At 51.8% G+C, this 24,074-nt stretch overlaps 1 protein-coding gene across 1 annotated transcript in view; it reads left to right on the top strand.

Annotated features, from left to right (window-relative positions):
- QRFPR (pyroglutamylated RFamide peptide receptor) overlaps positions 1-10,665 on the top strand; it is a 36,954-nt gene extending 26,289 nt beyond the window's left edge. The window contains exons 2-6 of the mRNA XM_079153064.1: positions 1,131-1,289; positions 3,970-4,031; positions 7,581-7,816; positions 9,286-9,383; positions 10,074-10,665. Coding sequence (XP_079009190.1) covers positions 1,131-1,289; positions 3,970-4,031; positions 7,581-7,816; positions 9,286-9,383; positions 10,074-10,471 — 953 coding nt within the window. The 3' untranslated portion in view covers positions 10,472-10,665. The remainder of the gene's footprint in view (positions 1-1,130; positions 1,290-3,969; positions 4,032-7,580; positions 7,817-9,285; positions 9,384-10,073) is intronic.
- Positions 10,666-24,074: the final 13,409 nt, after the last annotated feature.

The following is a 24,074-nucleotide window of genomic DNA, read 5'->3' as shown; positions in this document are numbered from 1 at the left end:
TGCTGCCAGCTGTCTTGGGATCCCTTAGCCCAGCCGACCTGACACCTACATCATCCGCCGCAGTGACGGGTGAGCAGACTCCAGTGAGCCGCGCGGGGGAGTTATGCCTGGGAGAGGCAGCCACAGGCGGCCAGCTGAGCCTGGCCCCGGGCTTGCGAGTCGAGCCGAGCACATTTCTTTCTGCCCTGTGTGCCAGCCTGGACTGCAGGGCCTCCACGATCTGCTCCGGTCCTCACACACTCGAGCTTCTGGTTCTCTGAGGGTCGGGTGCAGGGAGCAGGGTGGATTCACGAGTAGAGATGCCAGACCAGAGCTCACAAACCCAGATGGGGAAGGGGCCAGACAGGTTGCATCGACTTTTAAAGGATCGGCAATGAACTCAGATTTTTTTTTTTTTTTTTATATTTACACTCTATATTCATATAAATCTCTTTTAAAAAGCCCCAATCAAATAAAATGAGGAAAACCAATGGATACAATCAAACATTGTATATCATTTTTAAACTATATTCAAAAGAGATGTTGATATATTTCATAAGGATTTTTTAAGGATGAAAATGACATGGGTATCTCAGATGGAGTTAGAATAAATTTTTAAAAAATATTATCTGAAGCAAACGAAGCTTGATTGTGGGCCATAGCTGGGCTGGCTGCCACCAGCTTGAAACCTTTGCATTAGAGAAAGTAAAATCAGCTAAAAGTGCATGGCAGGATCTGCATATAGAGTTCTGGATGGGAGTCAAAGAGAAGAAATCAGGCGTGTTTAATGAGCACTGTGCCTTTGTGACGACTTGACAGGGAACCAAGAAGGAAGAAGAATCTAAGACTTGTTCAGTTTAGACCTCAGGAGACCACTTCACGCTGCCTCTCCCACGTGATGGTGCTGTTGATTGTTTCCTACCTGTTATCAATGACTAGATAGCGATTTGTCCCCCACCATTGTGGTCGTACGTAATTATGTGGCACTTAGGAACTGGGAGTCCAATAGAGAGAAAGCAGAAGCCAAGGCGCCGTCTCTGCTGCTGTGTCTGTGTGTTGCTATAGCGATGAGTCCTCAAGCAGAGGCTGTGCGCCTCCCGCGGCAGGGAGACCTTGCTCTCTGAGTGACCTGTCCTGTTTCCCTCCTGCAGGTGCCTTCGTCTGCAAGTTGCTGCCCTTTGTCCAGTCCACCGCCATCGTGACGGAGATCCTCACCATGACCTGCATTGCTGTGGAAAGGCACCAGGGCCTCGTCCACCCTTTTAAAATGAAGTGGCAATACACCAACCAGAGGGCTCTCACGATGCTAGGTGAGGCTCGGGGAGGACCTCGGGCATGCCCTGAGGCACGCACCCCTGAGCCTGCCAGCACTGGGTGCGATTAGAGGGGTTCAGACTGCCCCCCGTTTGCTAGCCCACCCATCGCTGCTAAGGACTGTCCCAGCACCGACTTCTTGAAGACGTACCTTCTCAGCAAGCTCCTCTGGACCCGCCAGCGGCCTTGCCCCTAACCTGCAGGACCAGGAACTGTCGCCCGAGGTGACAGGCTCTGAGCTGGGCAGGTCCTGAGGTGGCAGGGAATGTGTGGCCAGAAAAGCAGAGGACTGGAATGCTGCCCAGGGGTACTGCCCAGGGGTGTTGCCCAGGGGTGCACCTGGAGGTGAGCGAACAGCAGGAAGCCACTCTGCCTGAGAGCAGAGTGGTTCCTGGATGCCCGGCCAGTCAGGCGCCCCACGTCACCCCTGTGCCCCAGGCATCCCTGGACCCTCAGCTTGTTCCGGCTGCTCGTTTAGCTGCATGGGTGAATGTGCCACATGCCAAGCGGCACATCTGAAGTGCGTCCAGTTGCCTGGCACAGTAACACGGGAGACCTTTCCTCTCCATAGTGGGTAGCTGAGCACTCAGACACTGACGGGATCTATTGCTGCTAAACCAGCAGAGGCATAGCAGGCCACTGAGTGGTCATCCGAGAGAGCAGTTTTTATTAAGATATCATGTGAAAGCCATTGGCAAACATTTGTTCCTGCTAATGAGAATTTAGCTAGTACTGGATTGTGGAATTACACGAGAATTCCTGAGGGCTTTCCACTCCTAAACTCACTTTAAATAGTTGGAAATGAACAGGTAAATCAACAGGGAGAAACTCATCAGTTTCAGTTATCTTCAAATGTATGTCACACCTTTTCTACAAAGAATTCACAGATCTCTGGGCTTTGGATAATTGACAACCTCCGGCATTGAAGTGTGTCAGTCAGTGTGGGTGGGAGGCGGGTGAGGAAAGGGACTCCTGGAGGCAGAGTGACCAGATGGGAAGGAGGAGTGAGGGGTCTAACACACAGTAGCCGAGAAGGCAGACCAGCTCAGCAGTCAAGCAGACCCTGGGCGCGGCGCAACCCTGCACCCGGCATCTCCCCAGAGGTGGTCTCCTGGCCCTGTGAACCAGCCTCCTCAGTCACACCTGGGTCCCTGGCCTTGTGTCTCCTTCTCGCTGACACTGCCCCCCAAGTCCCATCTGGGGGGCCTCCTAGGCTCTCCTGCCTGGAAGTAGTCATGGATTGTATGAGCCTGTCCCTCTCACCCTGTGCCAACCGTCCAGGGCTGGTCAAGGAGCCCAGGAAAGGATTGGCAGTGAACCAGGGCCGGGAGACTCAGTTCCTCCAGATTTGCTACAGATCAGGAAAAATGGCCAGACACACAGCAGCTGCACTGACTGGAATAGAATAGATATGGACAGAGGCGTGGACTGAGGAGACAGGTCCAAGAGCCCCGAGCCACCAGGAATCACTGAGGACTTTCTGCTGGTAGCCCCAGTACAAGTATCTCCTCTAACAACCCCAGGTTATGGCCTGAGTCTCAGCTTCTTGGAACCCAGAGCAATGTGCTGTTTTATGACTCACCCAGTAAAAGAAAAAAAAACACTTTGATTTTCCCCAAAATCAAAGAGGGGCCTTTAACTCATTAAAATGCACAGGTTGAGATGCTCCTTGGTAATTCATATCCTTTTTCTTCTTTGCTAAGATCCTATCATTAAAGTGACTCCTCTCGGCAAATGCATGACGGAGGGGTAGGATATTCAGCAAGAGCATGCTGGTTTCTAAAGCATGCTGGTCACACTTATTTGTTTCCTAGACCAGCGAATACTGCCCATGTTATGTTGCTTAGCATAATGCACTTCAGATTTAAGAAGAAGCTAGGGCGTGCATAAAGTTCCTTGCCTGCTCAGCAGATGTGGATCAGCTCCCACTGAGGGCCAGAAACTTTCCTTGGAATTTTATTTGAGGAAACAAAAGAGTGAGTGGATTGTCCTGCCTCAAGGAGAAGCTGAGAAGAAAGAGTGGGGTTGTCAGGCCGTGAGGGGCTGCGTAGGGACACAAGTTGATGACAGGAACTGGGTGCTCAGTTCATTTGGAAGTGGTAGGAGCCTTCGGGGACACTGGGGAAGGTGTCCCGAATCATCCTGGAGAGGAAGATCGTGGGGGGATGGTGAGGACAGGGTGGCCCGTCCTGGTAATGCTTGGGGCCAGGGAGCAGGCAGGCGCTGTGGTGCACGAACAGAAACCAGCTGGGCATGGATCCTCAGCGGAGGACGGGGCCCTGAGGGAGAGGACTCCAGCCATGCCCGAGAGTCAGTGGACCTTACAGACAAGAGAACGGCATTAAAGAGTCTTTAATATTTAAAACTGGCCTAGGAAGATCATTCCAACAGCAACTCTGAGGGGCGAAGGACTGAGGACCCGTGAGCTCACTGTGCGGGCAGGGCAGGAGACAGGCGGGCAGGAGACAGGCGGGCAGGGACGGCGGGCAGCTGGGCCTCGGCGCCAGGTGCTCTCCCCAGCGGAGTCCCGTTCTGACGACGCCTGCCTTCTGCAGGTGTGGTCTGGCTGGTGGCAGTCAGGGCAGGAGACGGGTGGGCAGGGACGGTGGGCAGCTGGCCTCGGCGCCAGGTGCTCTCCCGGCGGAGTCCCGTTCTGACGATGTCTGCCTTCTGCAGGTGTGGTCTGGCTGGTGGCCGTCATCGTGGGATTGCCCATGTGGCACGTGCAGCAGCTGCAGGTACGCTGGCCGGGCTGAGGCGCCTCCCTGGGCCACCCTTCCCATCCTAATGGCAGTCATTTTCCTTCTTCCACGAGCGCTGAGCAAACGTGTGACCAGTCATTCACAGGAAGTCTTCTAACCGGAGTGAGAGGAGACTCCTCCCCCGTTTTATCCAGGTCTTCTTGATATCGTAAAGACTTTAATGCTTATAGTAGATGTTTTTGAATTCACAGCACCACGTTGGGCATTTCAGAGCAAGGGAGCAGGCTTCCCTTGGGTCTCTCAGTCACGCTGCATTTTAAGAGTTCAATGATTGCTGTGGAATTTTCTTATATTTTTAAGTCACATAAAAATTTGTTTTTGAGATTGTCTCCTTACCTCTTTCTTACCTGCCTTTGTAAGTTCTTTCTTACTTATTGACAAATGGAAATTGGAAATATGTGAAGGGGTCATCTTGTCCAACTTCTCTCCCACACCTCCCCAGACAGGCCTAGCCTGGCCTGGGGTTCACAGTAAAGGGAGCAGCGTGTTCTTTGTGGGTGGCCCAGCCTGTCCCCTGGCTGTGCCTTAGAGGGTCCTGCACAGGGATCCTAGCTCAGAGCAGGCTCCAGAGACAGGGGACACCCATGTACCAAGGCAACGTCTAAAGGGACGTGCCCCTCTGTTCTTTTAGAAATGGAGATGGGCAAACGTGAAGCTTTAGGCACACTGCGTGGCCAGCAAGGAAATCCAGTGGGCCTCAAGGTGACAGCACACTTGAGAAGGAGCCCATGCTTCCCGGTGAACGCGGTGAGCCCTGCTGAGTGAGCCGGGCTCCGTAGTGAGACCAACTTGGCTTTATGCCATCTCTTGCTGCCCAAGGTGGACACCATCACTCTTGCAGTCACACAGATAACACCTGCCTCTGGTCACTTTCAGTCCCTTGTCAAACATCCAGCCCAGAGACAGGGTCACACCAACTCATAGGAGCAATCCATTTAAATGTTGCCTTTCCCTCCACTTGGAATGATTTCAGGCCCAGAACCACGGAGGGTCCTTCTCTGCCTCGCCTCTGGTCTCTCGGTCCCTTCTTAACCGACTCACTGCCTCTCTCTCCTCGGCAAGTGGGGAGAGGGAGGGCAAATGTCCCCTGGAATTGGTGCCCTCTGGGGAGGGCTGTGGCCCATGTTGACTCTACCCCCTGGGTCTCCCCAGGTAACAGCCCGAGGCTTCCCAAGGCTGCACCCTCCAGCCAGCTGCTCAGGAAGACCCCTCAGTGCCACACACCTTGGGCCCCAGCTCCTGATGCTGACCCTACCCTCATGTCCAACAGGAAGCTCATGAGGATGGAGCCTAGATGACTCAGCCTAGTTCAATCAGGGAATGAGAGTCAGCTCTTCCCTGCTGTGGCCAAGTACCTGAGGAAAATGACTTAGAGGAGAGAAGCAGTATTTTGGCTCCAGTGCTTTGGGCCTGAGGTGAGGCAGAGCATCATGGTGGAAGGCTGTGGAAGAGGGAGCCTCTCTCCTGGTGGAAGCCAGGAAGCAGAGCAAGAGCCAGGGAGACGTGGCCCCGGGGCAGGAAGGAGACTCCTCCAGTTTCCGCTGTCTCCTAGGACTCCACTCGCCTATGAACACGCAGGGGGTGGATCCGCTGAGGAGCTCGGGGCTCCCCATCGCATCGCTCCCCAAAGCCCCCCTGTGGCCATTGCTGCCCTGGGGCCAGCCTCCAGCACAGGAGCCTCTGGGGGACATTCCAGGTCCAGACCATGACGTGGGCTCCATTTCTGACCCGTGGGGAAGAAAAAGATCTATCAAGTTCTTAAATAAAATCATCTTATTGTGTACTGTAAATGTATTTTAAATATATATATCATCTATTTAGTTTGAGAAACGTGTACTGCATCATCTAATTGCCAAAGCTGCCCTGTCAGACAGATCAGCCACATCGGATTTCCTTCTTGAGATCCATAAGTGCATTAGTAGGGCCACCTTCTGGCTCCTGAGTGTCAGCAGGGTGCGGGGCGTGGGAGGTGCGGGAACCGGGGCTCCACCTGGGGTGGGGGCGGCATCTCCTGCCTCAATGCTCCCAAGCCCCCCAGCCTGCTGTGGGCCTGCCTCTCAGGAGAGATGTCTCTGACAGATTCCAGGACTCGGAAGCAAGCAGGTGATTAAATCAAAGTTGTCATCCCCTCTGCTCCCTCACTGTGACATGCAAATCCACAGTGTCCCAGCACCTGTCAAAATACCATTTCCCCAAATGCCAGTCTTCACCCTGAGTAAGGAAAAGCAGGGAAAGCAGGAGGGCCTGGCGTGGGCTAGGCTGCCTGGTCCAGGGTTTTGCTGATGGCTGCCACTGGAACTCTCTCCTTGGTGCTCCATGGTAGGTGTGGGTAGGGTGGGAGAGGGCACGTTACCAGGTGGGAGAAGGGCAATTATGAAAGGGGAGGTGGGAATGTGGGCCCAGCATGTCCCTGCCCAGGGCCAGCCAGAGCAATGAGGGACCTGATTCTGGTTGTCCTAAGTCCAACAGAGTGTGCTGTCGGAAAGCCTGGTCCCTAGAGCTGCAGGACCCTGTGTGGATGCCGCCAGTCTCAAAAGCAGCTGTGGGATGTGTTGGGACAGGCCCCTGTGACCCTGTAGGGATGCTTATCTGCAGTCAGAATGAGTTTCCTTTTGTCCTCCTACACCCAGGGAGTTGGGGGCTTAGAATTTTTTTCCCACTGTGTTACCTTTCCTCATTTCTTCAACACCTGGATCAGAACTTGAATTTTGTTACCTTTTCAACTGATGTTGAAGATTTGTGATAGAATTTGCAGGGAATGTAAGCAGAGTATGCCCGATACCTAAGTACTCATCGGGAACCTTCCGCATGATTGAAGTGTTCTGGTACTTTGGATAAATTCCCTCATTGCTATTCTTGTCGCACAGACATGACTTTCAGATGTGTTCCAAATGCTTAGTGTGTCCTGGAAATCAGCCCTTTAGTAACCATGTGGTGTTGTCATGGTTGATGATAACATTTTTGAACGTAGAGGACGAGTCCTCCAGAAACCGTATAAACACGTCAGCAAGTAAATACAATCTGATGGAAGTTTGAATCCAATTTCTCTTCCATCCCAGAATCCTTCCATTGCCCTCTGATACCTTTCCAAGCAACCCGCTCATTCCACTGTGAAACTGTAGTAAACCTCAAGGCTTTTCAGAACCTTCTGCTAGGAAGAAGTCTGAGGCCTCCCCAGACCTGCTTCCTCAGCAACTAGGAAAGAAAAGTCCAATTAACTATCTCAGTGAATATCGAGCTCACTGGCAAAATGTTTTCAACCTTACTTAATTAATTGTGCTTTTTCAGCCAACTGAAAGCTTGTGGCCCATGGAAATAAGAGTTGAGAAAGATAAAAAATGAAAATAAAGTCACAAACTCTGAAGATCTTGAGCGGTTGGGTGGGAAACTACTTTATAACCAAATAGCAGTGGGAAGGCGATTCTCGGGGAGAGGCCCAGCGGCGAGTCTGAGAGCCGAGCGGGTCGGCTTCCGCCCTCGGACCGCTGCCTGCTGGCGCTCCTGACCCTCTGTGTTCTTGTGAAGGTCAAGTACGACTTCCTGTATGACCAAGAGCACGTGTGCTGCCTGGAAGAGTGGGCCAGCCCGGCGCACCAGAGGGCCTACGCCACCTTCATCCTGGTCTCCCTCTTCCTGCTGCCGCTGCTGCTCATGCTGCTCCTCTACGGCAAGATCGGCTACGCGCTCTGGGTCAAGAAGAGGGTGGGGGACGGCTCTGTGCTCCGGACCATTCACGGGAAGGAAATGTCCAAGATCACCAGGTCGGTCCCACGAGACGCTCGGCTCTGTCCGCGAGCTCTCAGCTGTGCTGGGGTGGGGCATTCGCCAGGGATCCCGACCCTCGGCCATCTAGTCACAGCACATTCTTGGTTCAAAGGTAGGGCATGGCTGGACTAAGAAGCCTGAGGTTTTGCGAGATGATGTGTGAGGCAGGAAGAGCGAGGTGACCAGCTCAGAGGTCAAAACAGAAGCTCCGGCTGTAGACAGAAACTTCCTTGGCATTGGGAACACGGTTATGCTGCTATCCGTGTGTGAAGATGGCCTGGCGGGAGCTGAGGGCTGGTGCCAGGACCTGTGGTCCCCTGGGGCTCTCTCAGAGGTGGGCCAGCCATGATGTAGGCTGGCACCCTGGAGAGGGGCCCCTGCTTTCCTCATAGTCAGAGGGGCCTGATACCTCCATTCTCCCCCGACCAAAGCTGTCACTCAAAACCCTGCAACAGCATGTGTGAAAATCCTTCCAGACTGGAGCACCGTATGCTTTTGTCGTTGTTTGTTCTAGTTAGTTACACGTGACAGCAGAATGCACGTCGACTCATTGTGCACAACAGGCGCACAGCTTTTCCTTTCTCTGGTTGTGCACAATGTGATCACATCATGGTGCAATCACGTGTATGCAGGATAATGATGTCATCTCATCCTACCATCTTTCCCACCCCATACCCCCTCCGCTCCCCGCTTTCTCCCCTCTGCTCAGTCCAGAGTTCTTCCATTCTTCCCTCGCCCCCCATCCCCCGATTATGGATCAGCACCCACATGTCAGAGGAACCATTTGGCCTTTGCTTTTTTGGGATTGACTCATTTCACTTAGCATGCTATTTGGAGCATGTTATTTTTAAAAATTAGTATTATTGATATTTTATTTGTATTAAGGCTGTACTTTCTTATCTGATCCACTAATAGCATTTTAAAACACAACTCACTGCTACGACACTGGTGGTCCACGTGATTTATTTATTTTACAGTCTGTGCTTCGTGACTCCTAGAAAGCTAAGCAGTGCCTGGTATGGAGGGGTGGAGCAGCCCACGGGCTTCCGTCAGTCCGAGTGTGCAGTGCCCCCTGGTGCCCACCTGCGTAAAGAGCTTGTTCCTTGGTCATCACAGGCTGTGGTTTTTGTTCTATCCTTGAGGCTCACACATTTCATAGACATTAACACTTTACATTAACACACACTTTACGGGTGTGAATGCTCTTCCACACGCAGTGAATGAGAGCGTGGCCACTGAAGTTAGACTGCCCAAATTCAAATCCAAAGCACCCACTGGTGCTTGGCGAAGGACCTCAGCTTCTCTGCCTCTGGCTGCACCTCCGCGGTGGCCTGATGGAAGGCGCATGGCAGAGTCCTGCCGGTCGCCAGCTGAGCACCAGCTCGCAGTGAGCACACCCTTGGCGGATGCTGCCGGGGATACTTGCCAGGCGGGATGACTGTCCAGTGTCTTCCTGTGGGTCTAGGAGGAAGAAGCGAGCGGTCATCATGATGGTGACAGTAGTGGTCCTCTTCGCTGCATGCTGGGCGCCGTTCCACGTCGTCCACATGATGAACGAGTACAGTGAGTGTCCTTGCCGGGTGAGGGCTTCTGCTTCGTGGGCTGCTGGTGGGAGAGGAGTCTCTGGGATTTGTTCTCCCCACTTGGGTGACCTCATGCCAAATGCAGAATGCCGTTCCTTCAGGCTGAGGACCGCCAGTCATTGTGTGGGAGGCCAGTAGGCACAACTGTGGCCATGTTGTCAATGACCATGAAGACAAAGAGAAGCTTTGCGACTCTGCTCCTCCTTTTCTCCCTGGCAGCTTGATCGAGGCGAGCTCCTCACGGGCCTTCTTTATTTAGGGCCGGCCTTCCCAGCATCGTGTTGTGAGGCTGAGGATTTCAGCCCGACCCTCAGTGAATCCTACCTGGTGATCCAGGACCCTGCGGGGTCTTGGTGTGATCCTGTCTTGGAACACCAGCCAACATTCACAGGCAGCTGTTGCTTCTAGCTGGCAGGACACTTGGATCCTGGGGTTGAAGGACAGTCCATGTGCGGGCACCAGGCTATGCAGGCAGGACTAAGTTTCCTAAGAACGCAGCCCCATCCCAGAGGTCATTTACTCAGACACCAGGTGCCTCCCCAAGTGTCGAGACTTTCCAGGCCTCTACCCACTGTGTCAGTGTAAGTTTGGGGTGAAGACAGGCACGAGCCGCAGCCTGTCTACTTCTTGATGAAACAAACAAGCATTCTAAATTATTGCTTTATTCCAGGTAATTTCGAAAAGGAGTACGATGACGTCACCATCAAGATGGTCTTTGCTATCGTTCAAATCATCGGCTTTTCCAACTCCATCTGCAATCCCATCATTTACGCATTTATGAATGAGAACTTCAAAAAGAGTTTTTTGTCTGCCGTTTGCTATTGCCTAGTGAAAGAACCCTGCTCCCCGGCGCGGCGGCCTGGAAACCTGGGGATCACCATGATGCAGAAGGAGGCAAAGCTGTCTGGGAGACAGAACCCGGTAGAGGAGACCAAGGTTGCCTTCAGTGACGGCAACATCGAGGCCAAGCTGTGGGAGGCACCGCGGGGCCCCAGGAGCCTCAAGCGCCCGCTCGCCCTCTTCAGCCGGGAGTGCTCAGAGAGCCCTGGCCCAGGCGGTGGGCGCTGACTGGAGCAGCTCTGGGCTCGTCATTCAGGCTGTGATCGCAGATCATGTTGAGCCAAGGTCAGAGGCTTTATTTTTAGAATGATGACGAGAAGGAAATACATCATTTTTTTCCAGTTTAATCTTGCATGGCACATGCAGATAGAATTTAGGAAAAGTATTGAACCATCCTTGTTGATCATTAAAGTGTTCTTTGAACTGTCTTGTACCGAGGTCTTTGTTCTTGGCTGGCAGTGGTCCCCTGTGCAGTCCATGCGTGGCTCTCTGTGAATTGCTGGATTGAATGAAGACATGACAGCTGTGCCTTCTGACTGTCAGGTTAATGGCTGAAGGCTGGGCTGGGATTCTTAGTGCCCTGGTGGCTTCAGGGGATGTGGTCTTTTGTGCACATGGTCCGTACCATGAAGTCAAAGAAGGTGGCACGCGGCGAGGCCCAGGGGCAGACGCCTGTGTGGTAGCTCCGTGTAGCTCTGAGCCCTCTGTCTGCCCATGTCCCTCCTGAACTGCAGGCAGCCCTGTCTATTGCAGTCGCTGCGGGCACAGTGCGTCCAGGGTGGAAGGCCCCTGTCTTCTGAGCTCCTCAGCTCCACAGCCTTGTCCTGGCTGCCCCCCAGCTCCTCTTCTGTCCCGGTCCCTCTGAGATCCGCCCAACCCTGCACAACTTCCCTGTGCCTGTTCTATAACTGGTGTCTCTGACTCCAAGAAGAGCTGGAGGTGCCATTTGCCAAGGGACTGTGAAGTACTGAGACCCCTCTACCAGTCTCCACTAGGATTTTCAGCCCCTTGTTTTCACTAGCAGAATGGAGACTCTTCCTACAGGGAAGAGACTCTCCATGAACCCCTGAGCTGGCTCAGGAGGAGCTGGCTCCACTGGTGTTCCTCCCTCAGCCTCCTTGAACCCAATCCTGCTCTCTCCAGTCTTCCGACTCCTGACTGTCAGGGACCCAAGGCCACCGTACTGCCCCACCGTTTCCCCTCTAAATCTGAGACTCCCGGGGCCCAGTAAGAGCCTCTTGGTCAAGATGGCTTTTCTGCCCCCAGTTTTCCAGGACTCACTCGTCCAGCGAGGCAACAGGAAGGGAGAGAAGTCCAGCAACTCTCAGGACCTTTTAGGATTTAAGCTTTAAGATTTGGGGACCAAAGAGCCCAGGCCATTCAAAGCCTTGAGTTACCTTTAACTTTATATGTCAAAGCTTACGTGATTGACAATGATAAAGTGTGTGGTCACGGGAAGCCACCAAGGAACCACAGAAACTAGAGTGGAGACGGGGCAGATGGCCAGCTCGGGTGGAGGTGGGGCATCTTGTGATTTACCTGCTGTGTCCAGTTGCCTTGTGGCAACACACTGTCCTTAAATATTGACCATTAAAAGTGGATCAGATTCACCGATGTGGGCTCTCCTTACTTAACCAGGAAATATTCGCCTAACTATTTAAACGGGGTACACACGTTCCAGAAGGAGAAAAATGGCTGATCAATGGCTGTTGACCACTTAATGTTTGGTTTTCTGAAATGCGTAAGCCTTGCAGAGCTTGGTCTAGGAGCACGTAGATACTAGGTGCTGACGACCGTGTGCTGTAGAATCTCCGGACGCCGGTAGAAGGGGAAGCTCCTTCTACCCACAGGATAACCTGCTCCATTAGAAAGTGCGGAAGGAGCACAGGGGAGCCCGTGACGGAGGGTGTCTTTCTGTTGGCCAAAGCTCTGGGCCCATCTGGAGGCTGAGTAGGGAGGATGGTTGGGTGGCCTGGGTTGGGGAGGGCCCCTGAGGACTGCCTGGTGGCTGCCCTCTCCCTCGTGTCCTGACCTCTGGGCGCTGTCTTCTGGCCCTGCCTTTGCCCAGCCTGCTTTTCCCACCAGATTCTCTTCTGCAGACCTTACTCATGTCCCCACCTGGCTTTCCTTTACCTGGTGCCTGGAGTGAGAACTGAAAGGCTTCCTGGGATCCAGGAAGAAGGGTTGGGCTACGGAAAGCTCATCTTCCACGGATCGACATGGGGTGAGACATCTGGGAAGGCAGGAAAAAGGTCTGTTCACAGCCAGAACCTGAGAGCCTGTTTTTGGTTTTAAATAAGTGCCAAAGGGAGGTGGGTATTTTTCTCCTCCCACCTTGAGCACGCCCTGCTTCTACAGCCTGGGAGGGTCTGGATGGCAGTGCTGTGCACCCTACTTTTGTTAAGGACCAACCCTAGTTCCAGAACAATTTTAAAAAGGAGAGCTCAGTGGCAGACCTTCACTGCCTCCCTCAAGGTCTTATCTTAAGTCACAGTAACCAGGAGAACACGGCAGTGGCCGGAGGGCAGGTATTCAGCAAACACAAAAGCACGCAACATCAGAGAAGACAGATGCACGAACGTGTTCAGGTTGCCCTGGTCAAGGGGGCAACGCAATTCAGTGGAGAGGTAAACCTTTCAAACAAATGTCCCAGAGCTGTTCAATATTCAGCTACCAAAAGCAGGACCTTGATCTATAAGCTGCACACAAAAACTGACTCATTATGCACCATAGATTTAAACACAAGAGAGAAATCTATGAGATGCATAGAAGAAAATTCTTGTACCTGAATCAATTGGGCAATAAGTGCAGAAAACATACAGGAAATAAGTGATAGAATTAAATTTGCCAAACTTCCTGACTTCTGCTGTTTGAAAGGCACTGCTCCGAAAATGAACGACGACCACAGATTACGAGGAAATGTGCACAAACCTGTGGTGGAGAGCACGTCTCCATGGCTCATGAAAAACCCTTACAACTCCGTAAGAGCACTGGCAAACTATTTGATCAAGCACCCCACCTAAAAAGGCACACGAATCTCCTTAAGCATATGAAAGCCTGCTCCATGTCTGTAGCCATCAGCTCTCCAGGAGCTGAGTGACAAGAAGACGCTGTGCAGAGCCACCGAATAGTTAAAGAGCATTGGCAGTGCTGAGTAACCGCCTTCTCGTGTGCGGCTGGTGGGGACAGGAGGTGGCACAGCCACCTGGGAAATAGGTGCACTTATTCTGCAGCCCAGGAATTCGCCCCTGGATATTCTTCCAAGAGCAATTAAAACATATATCCATAAAAAAACCTGGACAAAGCTGTTCATAACAGTTTAATTCACAATAAAAAAATAACTGGAACCAAACCAAGTGTTTATCAGCTGACGAGTGGATAGACAAATTGTGATGAAGCTACCAGACTGTGTGACACTCGGCAACAACAAAGAGTTAGCGAATTTTGCTTGATACATGTGACATAATTTCCACAGTGCTGTGCCAAGTGAGAGAAGCTCCACATGAAAGACTATACACTCCACGATGGCATTTCCATGAAATTCCAGAGGAGACAAAGGTCCAGGCAGAAAACAGGCAGGTGGTTGCTAGGAGCTGGCTAAGTTCAGACAACTGAAAACAAGCAGTGCGACAGACTATTTTGGATCATAGAAATGAAATTTTGATTCCGATGTTGCTCACTTGACTTCAGATATTTGTCAAAATTCACTGAGCTTTAGACTTTAAAAGATGAAATTCTTACATGCGAATTATGCTTCCGACCAGAAGAGTAAGGCCCCCACAGCAGGGAAGTTCTCCGAAACTGCCTGCCAGCCCTCTGACCAGACAGGGGTCCACTGTTTCCTCCCGGTGAACACAGACCAGAGGCTCCTAAGGGTGAGTGCTGCGGCAGGTTCTCCGTCCCAGATGACCTGATTCCCTAATCCAACCTCCACAAACCCGGGTGGGGTGTGAACAGTGACGGGAGGCCACCACAGCCCTGAGCGGTGCCAGCTGGGACCTGGCTGTGGGTCGCCATGGCCACAGGCGTGCTGGGTGCACCTGCTGGTCAGGCAGGTGTGATGCTTCTCAGCCTGTCAGAGGCAAGTCAGAGAGGTGCACAGGACACAGCGGACGGCAGAGCAGAGCCCGCAGTCTTGATGGGGTCTGTCTGCTGTCCCCTCATGATGCTGTCCTGATGATGTCCTGAGCCTGCCCGGGTTGCTGCAGAGGGTCGTCCTGGCCCAGGGTACTTGTGACATGATGTCACTTACATCTGGTCAGCAAAAAGGAAAAAATAATGGGGAAGATTCTACTCCGGAAGAACACATGTGCCCGGGAAGTGAGACGGTAGAGATGAGGTTGGAAAGATTTAGAGCAGTCCCCTGGGGAGGTGTTCAGGGCTGGACGCACCTTTTCGTATGTCTCCAGACTTGTACCCTGAACTCCTACCACCAACCCAGTCACAAGCCCTCGGGGTCTGGGCGTCTCTCTCTGCCCCAGGGGACACAGCTTTGACCTTCCACTGGTGGAGTGGAGGCTGCTGGCTTTGAGTGTGTCCCAAAGCGAGTGGCGTGCTGTGGCACCTGGCTGTGATACAGCAGCCTGGGGCTGAGTCCACGTGGCCCGGAGACCCCGTGGTACAGGCTACGGCACTTGGCTCAGATGACCTGTCAGACCCTGTAGTCCTAAGACGTCTGTCTGTGTAGACAAGGGTGCGTGCTGGGGCCTCTGGTGGGTCCCAGGGTGGCAGCTGCAGGACTTCTGGAGCACGTGGCCCATCTGCAGCGGCAGCTGTCCACTGTCCAGTGGGGCCAGGTGGGCACCACATGCTCCCTCCAGTGCTCCGTGGCATGAGTGGCACGGTCATTATCACCAGCACCAGTAGCAAATGGAAGTTGCACCTCTGGGATCACAGGGAGCAGGTGCAGAGCACACAGGTGAGCTGTCCATGCGTCCCCTCACGGCCACCCTGCCCGGGGCTCACGTCTGCACTGTCTGCGGCTGAGAGGCCAGCCGTCTCCCACCCAGGCTTCTGTGGGTTGGTTTCCCGTCACAGCTGCCAGCTGTTCCTAATGCGCCACGGCTGTGCTGTCCGGTCCCTGCAGGGCGAGGATGCTTACGTCTTTGGGATGGTTCGCTCCATCATTACGAATTGTCCCCTTTTGTCTTCCAGCAACAGGGATGCCTTCAAGCAAAAACTGCATTATTAAAGACCATTTCATTTCTAAGTATATTTAATGTAATGGTAAAAAGAATAGAAGCACTAAGTCAGAAATAGACAGAAGATGCAAAAGGGTGGGGGGCGTGGCTCACTCTCCCTGCAGGCTGGAGGCCCTGGCCGTGAACCCAGCACTGCAACAAACAAAAACAAACAGCACACCATGGGGAGAACCCAGGAGCACCCACCAGGGAGAGCTCGGGGGAGTGGGCAGACGCTGGGCCTTGTTTCCTGAGTGCTTACCACAGGGCGGGCAGCAGTGTGGGCCGTGAGACCTGCAGCCCCACTCGGGAGGCCTGAGTGAACTTGACCTTCTCCTCCCACTAGTGGACAGGAGCAAATCCTCTCTGGCCACTCCACCAGGACTCTGGTTTGCGTCCTACCACTTACCCCATTCCAGGTGGCGACCTGCGAGGCTGGCAGGCTCTGGATAATGCTGAGAGGTGGCTTCTACCTGTAAGCGGCCTTGGGCCTCTTGCCGGATGAAGCATTCGTGGGCTTGCTGGGGAGCCCAGGTCCTCCACGCTGAAAGAGAACCTGCTGCAAGCACAGACAGGCAGGGCTCTTCTCTGTTCAACAAATAATTCTGAAACTCAGGCTGAGAGGCCCCTTCCATTCCAGATCAAGAAATTTCCTTCTTCTCTATACCAGGTGAGTTTGGCAAAGGTTGGCTGACTAATTAATAACAGAGGAAAGAAATTTATAAGACCCAGGTGACTCGTAAGCTTCAAAGGCGGCCATAGCCTTACCAACTCAGCCCTCAGGCCCCCTTTCCTGCTAGCCCATACTTTCGTTTTTCGGAACTAATAATATGACTTATGGATTATTATCACTTTTAAAGTTTTTGGCACTGGGGAATGAACACAGAGGCACTTAACCACTGAGCCACATCCTCAGACCTTTTTATTTTTTATTTTGAATCAGAGTCTTGCTAAGTTTCTCAGGGCCTCACTTCTGCTATTGCTGAGGATGGCCTCAAACTTGGAATCCTCCTGCCTCAGCCTCCTGTAATTTATTGATTTTAAAAAAGAAATAAGTGAGCTAATGTGGGATTAAGAATGAACTATGGGGGGTGGAGCAGGAGTAAATGAACACTCGCTCTGACCCCAGTGGCTTCTGCTCACCAGGTCAGCGTCCTTGACTGCTGCTGTTTGCAGGAATACACTAAATCAGGAAAACTTCCAGAAAAGACATTTAAAAAAATCTGTCACTATTGACTTAGAAAATGCAACTTGTAAAGAAGGATTTGAAGGAAAGAATAGCTGAGAAACGGCGCCAGGTGTCCTCCCTGAGGGAAGGGGTCCGGCAGGTGGGACAATCGCTCTCTGATTCCACCGAGGGGGTCAGAAGCAGGTGTGGAAGGTCTCCTCCTACAGAAGGGAGTGGAAATGTGTGTATTCCTCTCCCTCTCGGATCTGCGAGAATGGTCTTAGAGGGGCAGCCGGAACCCAGCATGCTGAGGAAGAAGCGGGTGTCAGAGGGAATGAGGTTCTCGGTGTCTTGGTGAGAACTGGATGTTGAGCATGCAATTATGGAGCGGAGGGAAACGGGAGGTCGCGCTGGAGCAGAGAACGTGCTCCTCGCAGAACCTGGGCTGGGAGCTTTTACTTTCAGCGAATGGGGAGGAGGGAGGAAACGGGGAGGCAGAACTGGGGCGCTCCCATGTCTCAAGAACAGCTGGCCACCCTGGTCTGGTCCATCCAACACCAGGAACAGAGCCGCGGCCCCGAGGTGCTCATCCTCGGTTCGCCCAGCGCACACCTGTTTCCTCCGTAAAGAGACGGGAGGCGTCTGGGTGAGGGCCCGGTTACTGTCAGTGTCGGCAGGTTCTGGGGGCCGGAGTGCCCATGCCTGATGATGGGCTCGGCACCGTCACCCTGAGCCTCGGCCAGCCCCGGGCCACCGCAGCCTCTGACCCCAAACACACGTTTCTCTATTCTTAAGCACGTTGGACGTTTTGAAAAACCCTGAGAAATGGAGGAGCAAGACTAAAGTAAAGAGGTAGAAAACTTCGGGAGAAAAATCAAGTAGTGTGAGGTGGCCAGGAGAACTTGGACTTAAAGCCACTAGTACCCTCACAGAGCCCGAGAGTCTGCTTTTAAAATCTTGGTCGAGCGAGTGAGCCAAAAGAAGGAAGAAACGGCCAACAAAGCTCTCGGCAATTTGAGGCAGGTTGCCAGGTTCTTGTCTTCGTCTCCCAGGTGCTGGACGGGGCTCGGCCACTCCCGAGGAGGCAGGGAAGCCTCTGGGGGCCGGAGCCCCGTCAGAGCTCAGGCTGGGGACTGGTGCTTTCCCCAGTGACAGATCTGCACAGGGCCCCGTACGGACTTTGCATTTTCTTAAGCTTCTTTGGCACTTTTGGGAGGTCTCCTAATCCGACCTTCTCGCCCGGTGCTTGCTGGGCTGTGCCTGCCAGCGGCCGCTCCTCTTCCTGCCGCGGGACCCCTCACTGTCGGGAGCACACTGGTCAGGCTCACTGCGGGTCTCGTCCCCCATTCCATCTTGCCGGAGACTGTGGACTGGGTGTCCACCTTTCTCTGATGGCAGCTGTGTTCCCCGGACATCTTCTAACTTACCTGTGAGTTCACTCACCTCCCAGAGGACGGGCTATCTCGCCTGGTGATAGGCACAGTGCCCGGTGGCTCCTGAGCTGGCCCTGCCAGGTGCCCTCTTTGTGATTTAGAGGACAGCCGTGGTGGTTTGCAGCTCCGACTTCCCGGCTGACTCAGTCCTGTGGCCTCGGGCACTGCTGTCCAGCTGGCTATCCTGACGGCAGAATTCCTTAGTCCAGTGAGGATGAAGCCACCCACGTTGCTCTCCTTCTTATTTATCTGCCTAACCAATATGCATTTGTCTAATGACTTCATGTGCTACGTTTGGATTTGCAAGACAGTTTTCTCAGGCTGTTGCTGAGCTTGGTCTACAGGGTGGGATATAACTTTGAACAAAGCTTAACGATCAGCTTGAAGACAAGTGTAGGCTCAGAGCTTTATTATCACTCATGTTCTAAATTTTCAAGAACACGAGGAAGCTAGCATTTATAAAATGTGCAAAAATTAGAATATCGTTGCCCTTGATAGTCATTCATGCTTTGGTGTGCAGCCTTAGTCAGGGCACCGAGGTGAGGATAACCTCAGGATTTCCACCCCTGGTGTTGGTTGTTTCTCAAGAAGGCAGAAGATACATACAGAAATTCAGGAGCAAAGCTGTGTTGGGAGAGAGCACACGTGTTACCGTGGATACTCGTGCAGGTGCTGGGGGGTCAGGCAGACCCCTGGGGAGAAGGGAAACTGGGGGCTGAGACCAGCTCCGATTGCAGTGGTCTGGGGGGGAAGTCATGTCCCAGGCAGGGAAATCGCTGGCAATAAAGACTCCTGGGCATGGTGAGGGAGCATTTTGTAGGAATTGGAATAAGATGGTTTGAGGCACAGTCATCTACTGGGCTAGGCCCGGGGTTTAGAGGTTAGACTGTGCAGGAAGGACCCAGGGCAGTCACCTGTGGGAAGGTGATCACCAGGGAAGGTTGAGGGGGCTCCTGAGGGGACAGTGGGCCACAGTAGAGCAAAACTTCACAGGTCAGTGGTCAACCAAGGCACCATGGTCTGACCACATTTCCCACCAATGCCAAAGAGAAAATGGGGTTGTCTGCAGAGTAGATCAGCAGGGATGGGGAGTTCAAAGAGGTGTTTTCCTAAAATGTAAGCTGTGCTGTTTTTAATAATGTCAGAAAATGATGAGAAAGCAGGGGTGGGGTGGGGAGCAGACCTGGACAGGATGGAGCAGACATGAAGGCCCCCTGAGTCGCCAGGCACACGGTGGGCTGGAAGACACGGTGGGACAGGAGTCTGTGAACACTCCAGCCTGAGGGTCATCTTGTCATTGTCCAGCTGGAGCCCAGATGTGGCTGAGTGGCTGGAGACCACTTCCTCCTATTGCTCTGAATGAACGAGGAGACTGCTTCTCACATTTGGGGCTCTGGGCCTTGCAGTGTCCTTGGGAAATGCAGCAGGAGAAGTGCTGGATAACAGACTGCCCGAGAAATAACCCAAGCGTTGGTTCCCTTGTGATGGGCTGACAGATCTGGCTCCATGAGAATGTTACAGGCCAGACTCTAAAGGAGATGACTAAACAGATTCCATTTTGCTCTGAGACTCCATGTTATGTAGGAAATAAGCTTCTCCCATGGGAACACCCCACCTCTGTGCCCATCATCAGTTACTTGGTGTGACATGTTTAATAATATACAATGACAACTCCTACGTACTAAAGAATTGCTCTCTTTTGATCCCTATTGCTCCTAAACAATGTACCATGTGAGCGGTGATTGTGTGGATGTTAGTAACCATTCTTTAGTTTGTACCTAGGTAAGGGTCATTTTGACCTATTTCTCCCTCTGTTGATGATCTCATGATGTTAGTTTGTAATTTTGAATCATAGCAACAGACACTTATGATTGATGGGATTTTTGGTATAAGAACCCCTACAACCCTGTGGTCGGGGCTGTTCTCCCAATAGCCATTTTTGGGGGCATTGTGTGTGACAGTCAGCCGGCCGGCTTAATAAAGACTCTCAGATTTGGACTTCTCAGTGGTGACCAGTCTGTTCTTAAGTTGCGCCCCATAACACCCTAGGTAGGGACAAGGTCCGTCTCCCCAGCCGCCCTTTCCTGAGTATGAGCCCATGTCACAGACAGACGGGGTCAAACACAGAGCTGAGCCTCCCAGATGTCATATTGCTGGGCAGAGACCAGCAAGGAAACGCCATGTTTTTGTGTTTTCTGAGCCGTCTCCCCACGGGGTAGACAAAGCACTGCATTTTTTCCGCAGAGCTTGACCTAAACTGACCTCCCCCGGATGCCTGAGGCACATCGTCCCAGGGCGCATGCCTCTGACCCCATTCCTGGCCCGCCTTCTGATGTGGTCGGCCACCTCCTGGGCCTTCCGTCTGCCTGTAACGCATGCAGGTAGATTTCCGTCTGTGTGGGGGCAGGCTCGCCTCCGTTCGCCCTCACTGGGCACCAGGATCTGGGTGGTCATATGAATATGCCTGGCAGTGTGTTTCAGTAGGTCATCAGGGTTCATTGCATTGATGGCAGCTCTGGACGCTGTGGGGACAGGGGCATCCTGGGCTGCACTGCGGCTGGCGGCTCGTGGTCTTGCCCAGCAAGTCTCACTAGCCTCGTTCAGGAGGCCCTGGGCTCGGTCTTACTTTGCCTGTTCTCTATGCCAAGCTCTCTGGGCGCCCCGGTGTCTGACTTGATCCTCCCCGTCTGGCTGCCTGGTCTCTGCCTGCCTCCTGTGGATGCTGGCACTTTCTGGCCCTGGTGGTGGTGGTAAAGAAAAGGGGCGAAGCCCTGCAGAGGCACCTGTCCACACAGGAATGTTCAAGCTTTTCCCCATGAACATCTCCTTCCCCAGGCCTCTGACTGGAACTGACTTACCCCCAGCTCCAGAACCTTCCAGGACCAGCAGAAGCCCAGTGGTTGGTTTAGGGATGAACACATGGCCAGCCAATCAGCCCAGGCCTGTCCTGTCCATTTGGGAGTGAAAAAGCTTTCACTTTCCTTCACGCTCAGGATCAGTGCCCAGGCGACCCGCTCGGGAACGGCGACTGAACAAGTGAGACGGGGAGGAGGAGCAGACACCAGACCTGGATTTGGATGGAGGGTCACCAGGGAGATCAGCTCCAGGGCTGCTCAGATATGTGTGCTATTTACACACATTCAGCCATTCACAATTTTTTTTTTTTTTTTTTTTTTTTTTTTTTCATTTGCCACTAAAAAAAATATAAGCAGTTGAATGCATACTTCACTTACTGCTTGGAGTTCGAAGTGTGAAGGAATCCCTGGAGGACTGTGCCCTAAGGTTTTCTGGGTGCTCATTCACTTGCTCATTCAGCACATCTGCTTGGGGCCTGTTCCATACCAGCAGTGTTGCTCACTCTGAAACACAGTGATGAACCAACAGACCCGGCTTCTGATCAGTCAAGGGCATCCTTGCTGGGAGACTGGATGGGTCGAGGAGAGACCACCTGGAATCAAGGAAGGATGAAACAAAGAGCTGCAGAGCTGCCAGCAGGAGGGGTAGGCAGGCTTTGCCAGTGCACAGGCTGCTGGTGGGTGCAGAGAGCTGGATCCAGGCTCCTGAAGCACGTGAGCGGGTGGACAGAACACCCCTTCTGGAGACAGAGACTCTGGGGGAGAGCAGGGTGATCCACAGTTAGATAGGTTGAGCTGACTCGCTTTTAAACTTCCAAGAGATCCCCAAAGCCAAGTAAGCAGATTGGTAAAGCATTAAATATCTTCTTTGCCAACTGGCTCCAATTGCCACTCAGTCATGTCATGCTTAATACCTTGAGACTTGCATTTATGTCTCATCTTGCCAACTAATCCGAAGGCCCTGGGAGGAAAAGGAATACGATAGGTACATCATATATGCACACCAAAGCCCAGGCTTCAGACTTCACAGCGACACAGTCTGCGCGGGTTGATCTGAGTTGGCACGTGCCTTTCTTTTGTCCCCAGAGTCATGTGGGTTTATTCTCACTCTATATTGATAGATATTTCAAACGCTCTCTCAGCAAACAAGGCTGTGGTCTTGAATCACTGCTCTTCCAAAGCTCGGGGTGTGTACGCTCATCTGTTGGTCGAGAGAGGAGAGTCCGGACATGACCACCTCGGTTACCCCAAAAGATGGACTCTGATCCGGGTGGAGGATGTTCGCCGTGACCTGGAGCAAACACCCTGGTGTCCCTGCGCCCCTGTCCCCTTAGTCAGGTGTGGACAGAGCACGGCGGCCACTAGTTATAGAACAAGGCGAGGTGATTCAGGGAGAGTCCAGTGATTGAAAGTCTAAAACTAAAAACTCAGACTCGTAAAGCACAATATTTCAATTTTTCTACAAACACGATTTTCAAAAGGAAAAAAGAGACAGATGAAATGCATAATTCAATAAAGATAAAAGAAACAAATGAGAAGCTTTCTTTTGGCAAAAAGAATAGAGAGTTAAGATACAGGATAAAAATAATTGCATTTAGGTAAATGAATAATTTAAATTGGAATAGTGCAAGCAAAATTTTATCTCCATTAGCTGTTTGGGGCCATTTATCTGATGATTGCCCGATGTTTTCAAATCATGGAGAGAATGAAACTCAAGACCTAAAGGAAAGCAGATATTCTTATTTTGTCCACTACAATTCAAGTATAAAACAGAACATGAATTTCAAATTAAAAAATTTTCAGATTTAAAATTTTGTATTGCCTCATGATTATAAAGATAAAACAGAAAAGACAGAAAATAGATATACCCATTTGTATTTGGTATTAAAAAGCAAGTGTATTTAAACTGCAACATAACTGTGCTTGATGGTGGAATCTTTCTTACTTTTCAAAACAGTGACTTTGTACTTGATGTACACATTAGTGTAACATGTATTTATTAAGTGACTGCTCTGGCTAATTCGCTGGGCATTTAACACAAAGTAGGTGCTTACCCTGGGAACCTATGTTCCATATTGGTGTAAGGAAGGGAGGAAATTTTCTGGTAAGATGGGCAGACTATAAATAGAACATGGCACCAGGGAGGGACTGGCCAGTTGAGAATGATGCTGGGCAAGGAGACCACGCTATAGATGGGAAGGAAGGGGAGTCACAAGTCAATAAAAAAACTGACCATAAATTCTAAGAAAAAAAGGGTAAATACCCAGGCATATTTTAAAAGTATCTAATAATTTTGCCCAGAAACTAATTTGTGGCCCATTGAATTTCTATGTCCTGAAATTTTTGATGAATGTATTTTTTTCTGCCTTCTGTTATTTTGCTATTATTCCATTTCAGGAGTATTTTCCCCCTGTGGCTTCTTTCCCAACCTTTCTTGTGGAAAAGTGCAGGTAACATAAATCCAGCATCCTAGCCGTGCCTAACGGTCAGGAACAACTGTATAGCTGTGCGACCCCACCCCAGCCATTTTTATGACACTTTTGTCTTGCGAGACTGAAAAGCCATGCCTTTAAATAACCACTGCTCCCATCCCCTGCTCAGACCCCTGTGAATGCCACCCACTTTCTGTTTCCAGGATTTTTATTAATTTCTTCATGAAAGCCAAATCCTGCTGTATATTTTCGAGCTTGGTTATTTCCCTTAAAATCGTGTTTTTGTGGTTCATCCGACTTGGAGCATTTGTCAGAGTTTTCTTTCCTTTTAAGGATCATACTAGCCGGGCACAGTGGCACACATCTGCAATCCAAGTGAATTGGGAGGCTGAGGCAGGAGGATGTGAGTTCAAAGCCAGCCTCAACAACTTGGTGAGGCCCTGAGCAACTTAGCAAGACCCTGTCTCTAGATAAAAAGTGAACAAGGGCTGGGGATGTGGCTCAGTGGTCAAGTGCCCCTGGGTTCAATCCCCAGCACCAAAAAAAAAGGTATATCATTCCATGTGTGTGTCTATCGCATTTGGGTCATGCGTTCTTCTGTCAGTGGCCACTAAGGAGGAGCTTCCTCCTTTAGCTCGGGTAAATAACGCGGCAGAGAACCTGGATACCAACGTCGCTTCAGGACCCTGCCTTCTCTTCCCGTGCACGTGTTCCTGGGAGAGGAGTTGCTGAGCTGCACAGTACAGTGGGCTCCCCAGCGGCA

Source organism: Sciurus vulgaris, assembly GCF_902686455.1.
Source record: "Sciurus vulgaris genome assembly, chromosome: 9".
NCBI classification, from domain to species: domain Eukaryota; kingdom Metazoa; phylum Chordata; class Mammalia; order Rodentia; family Sciuridae; genus Sciurus; species Sciurus vulgaris.
Note: the sequence above shows the minus strand (reverse complement) of the source record. Positions and strands in the feature narration are given on the sequence as shown.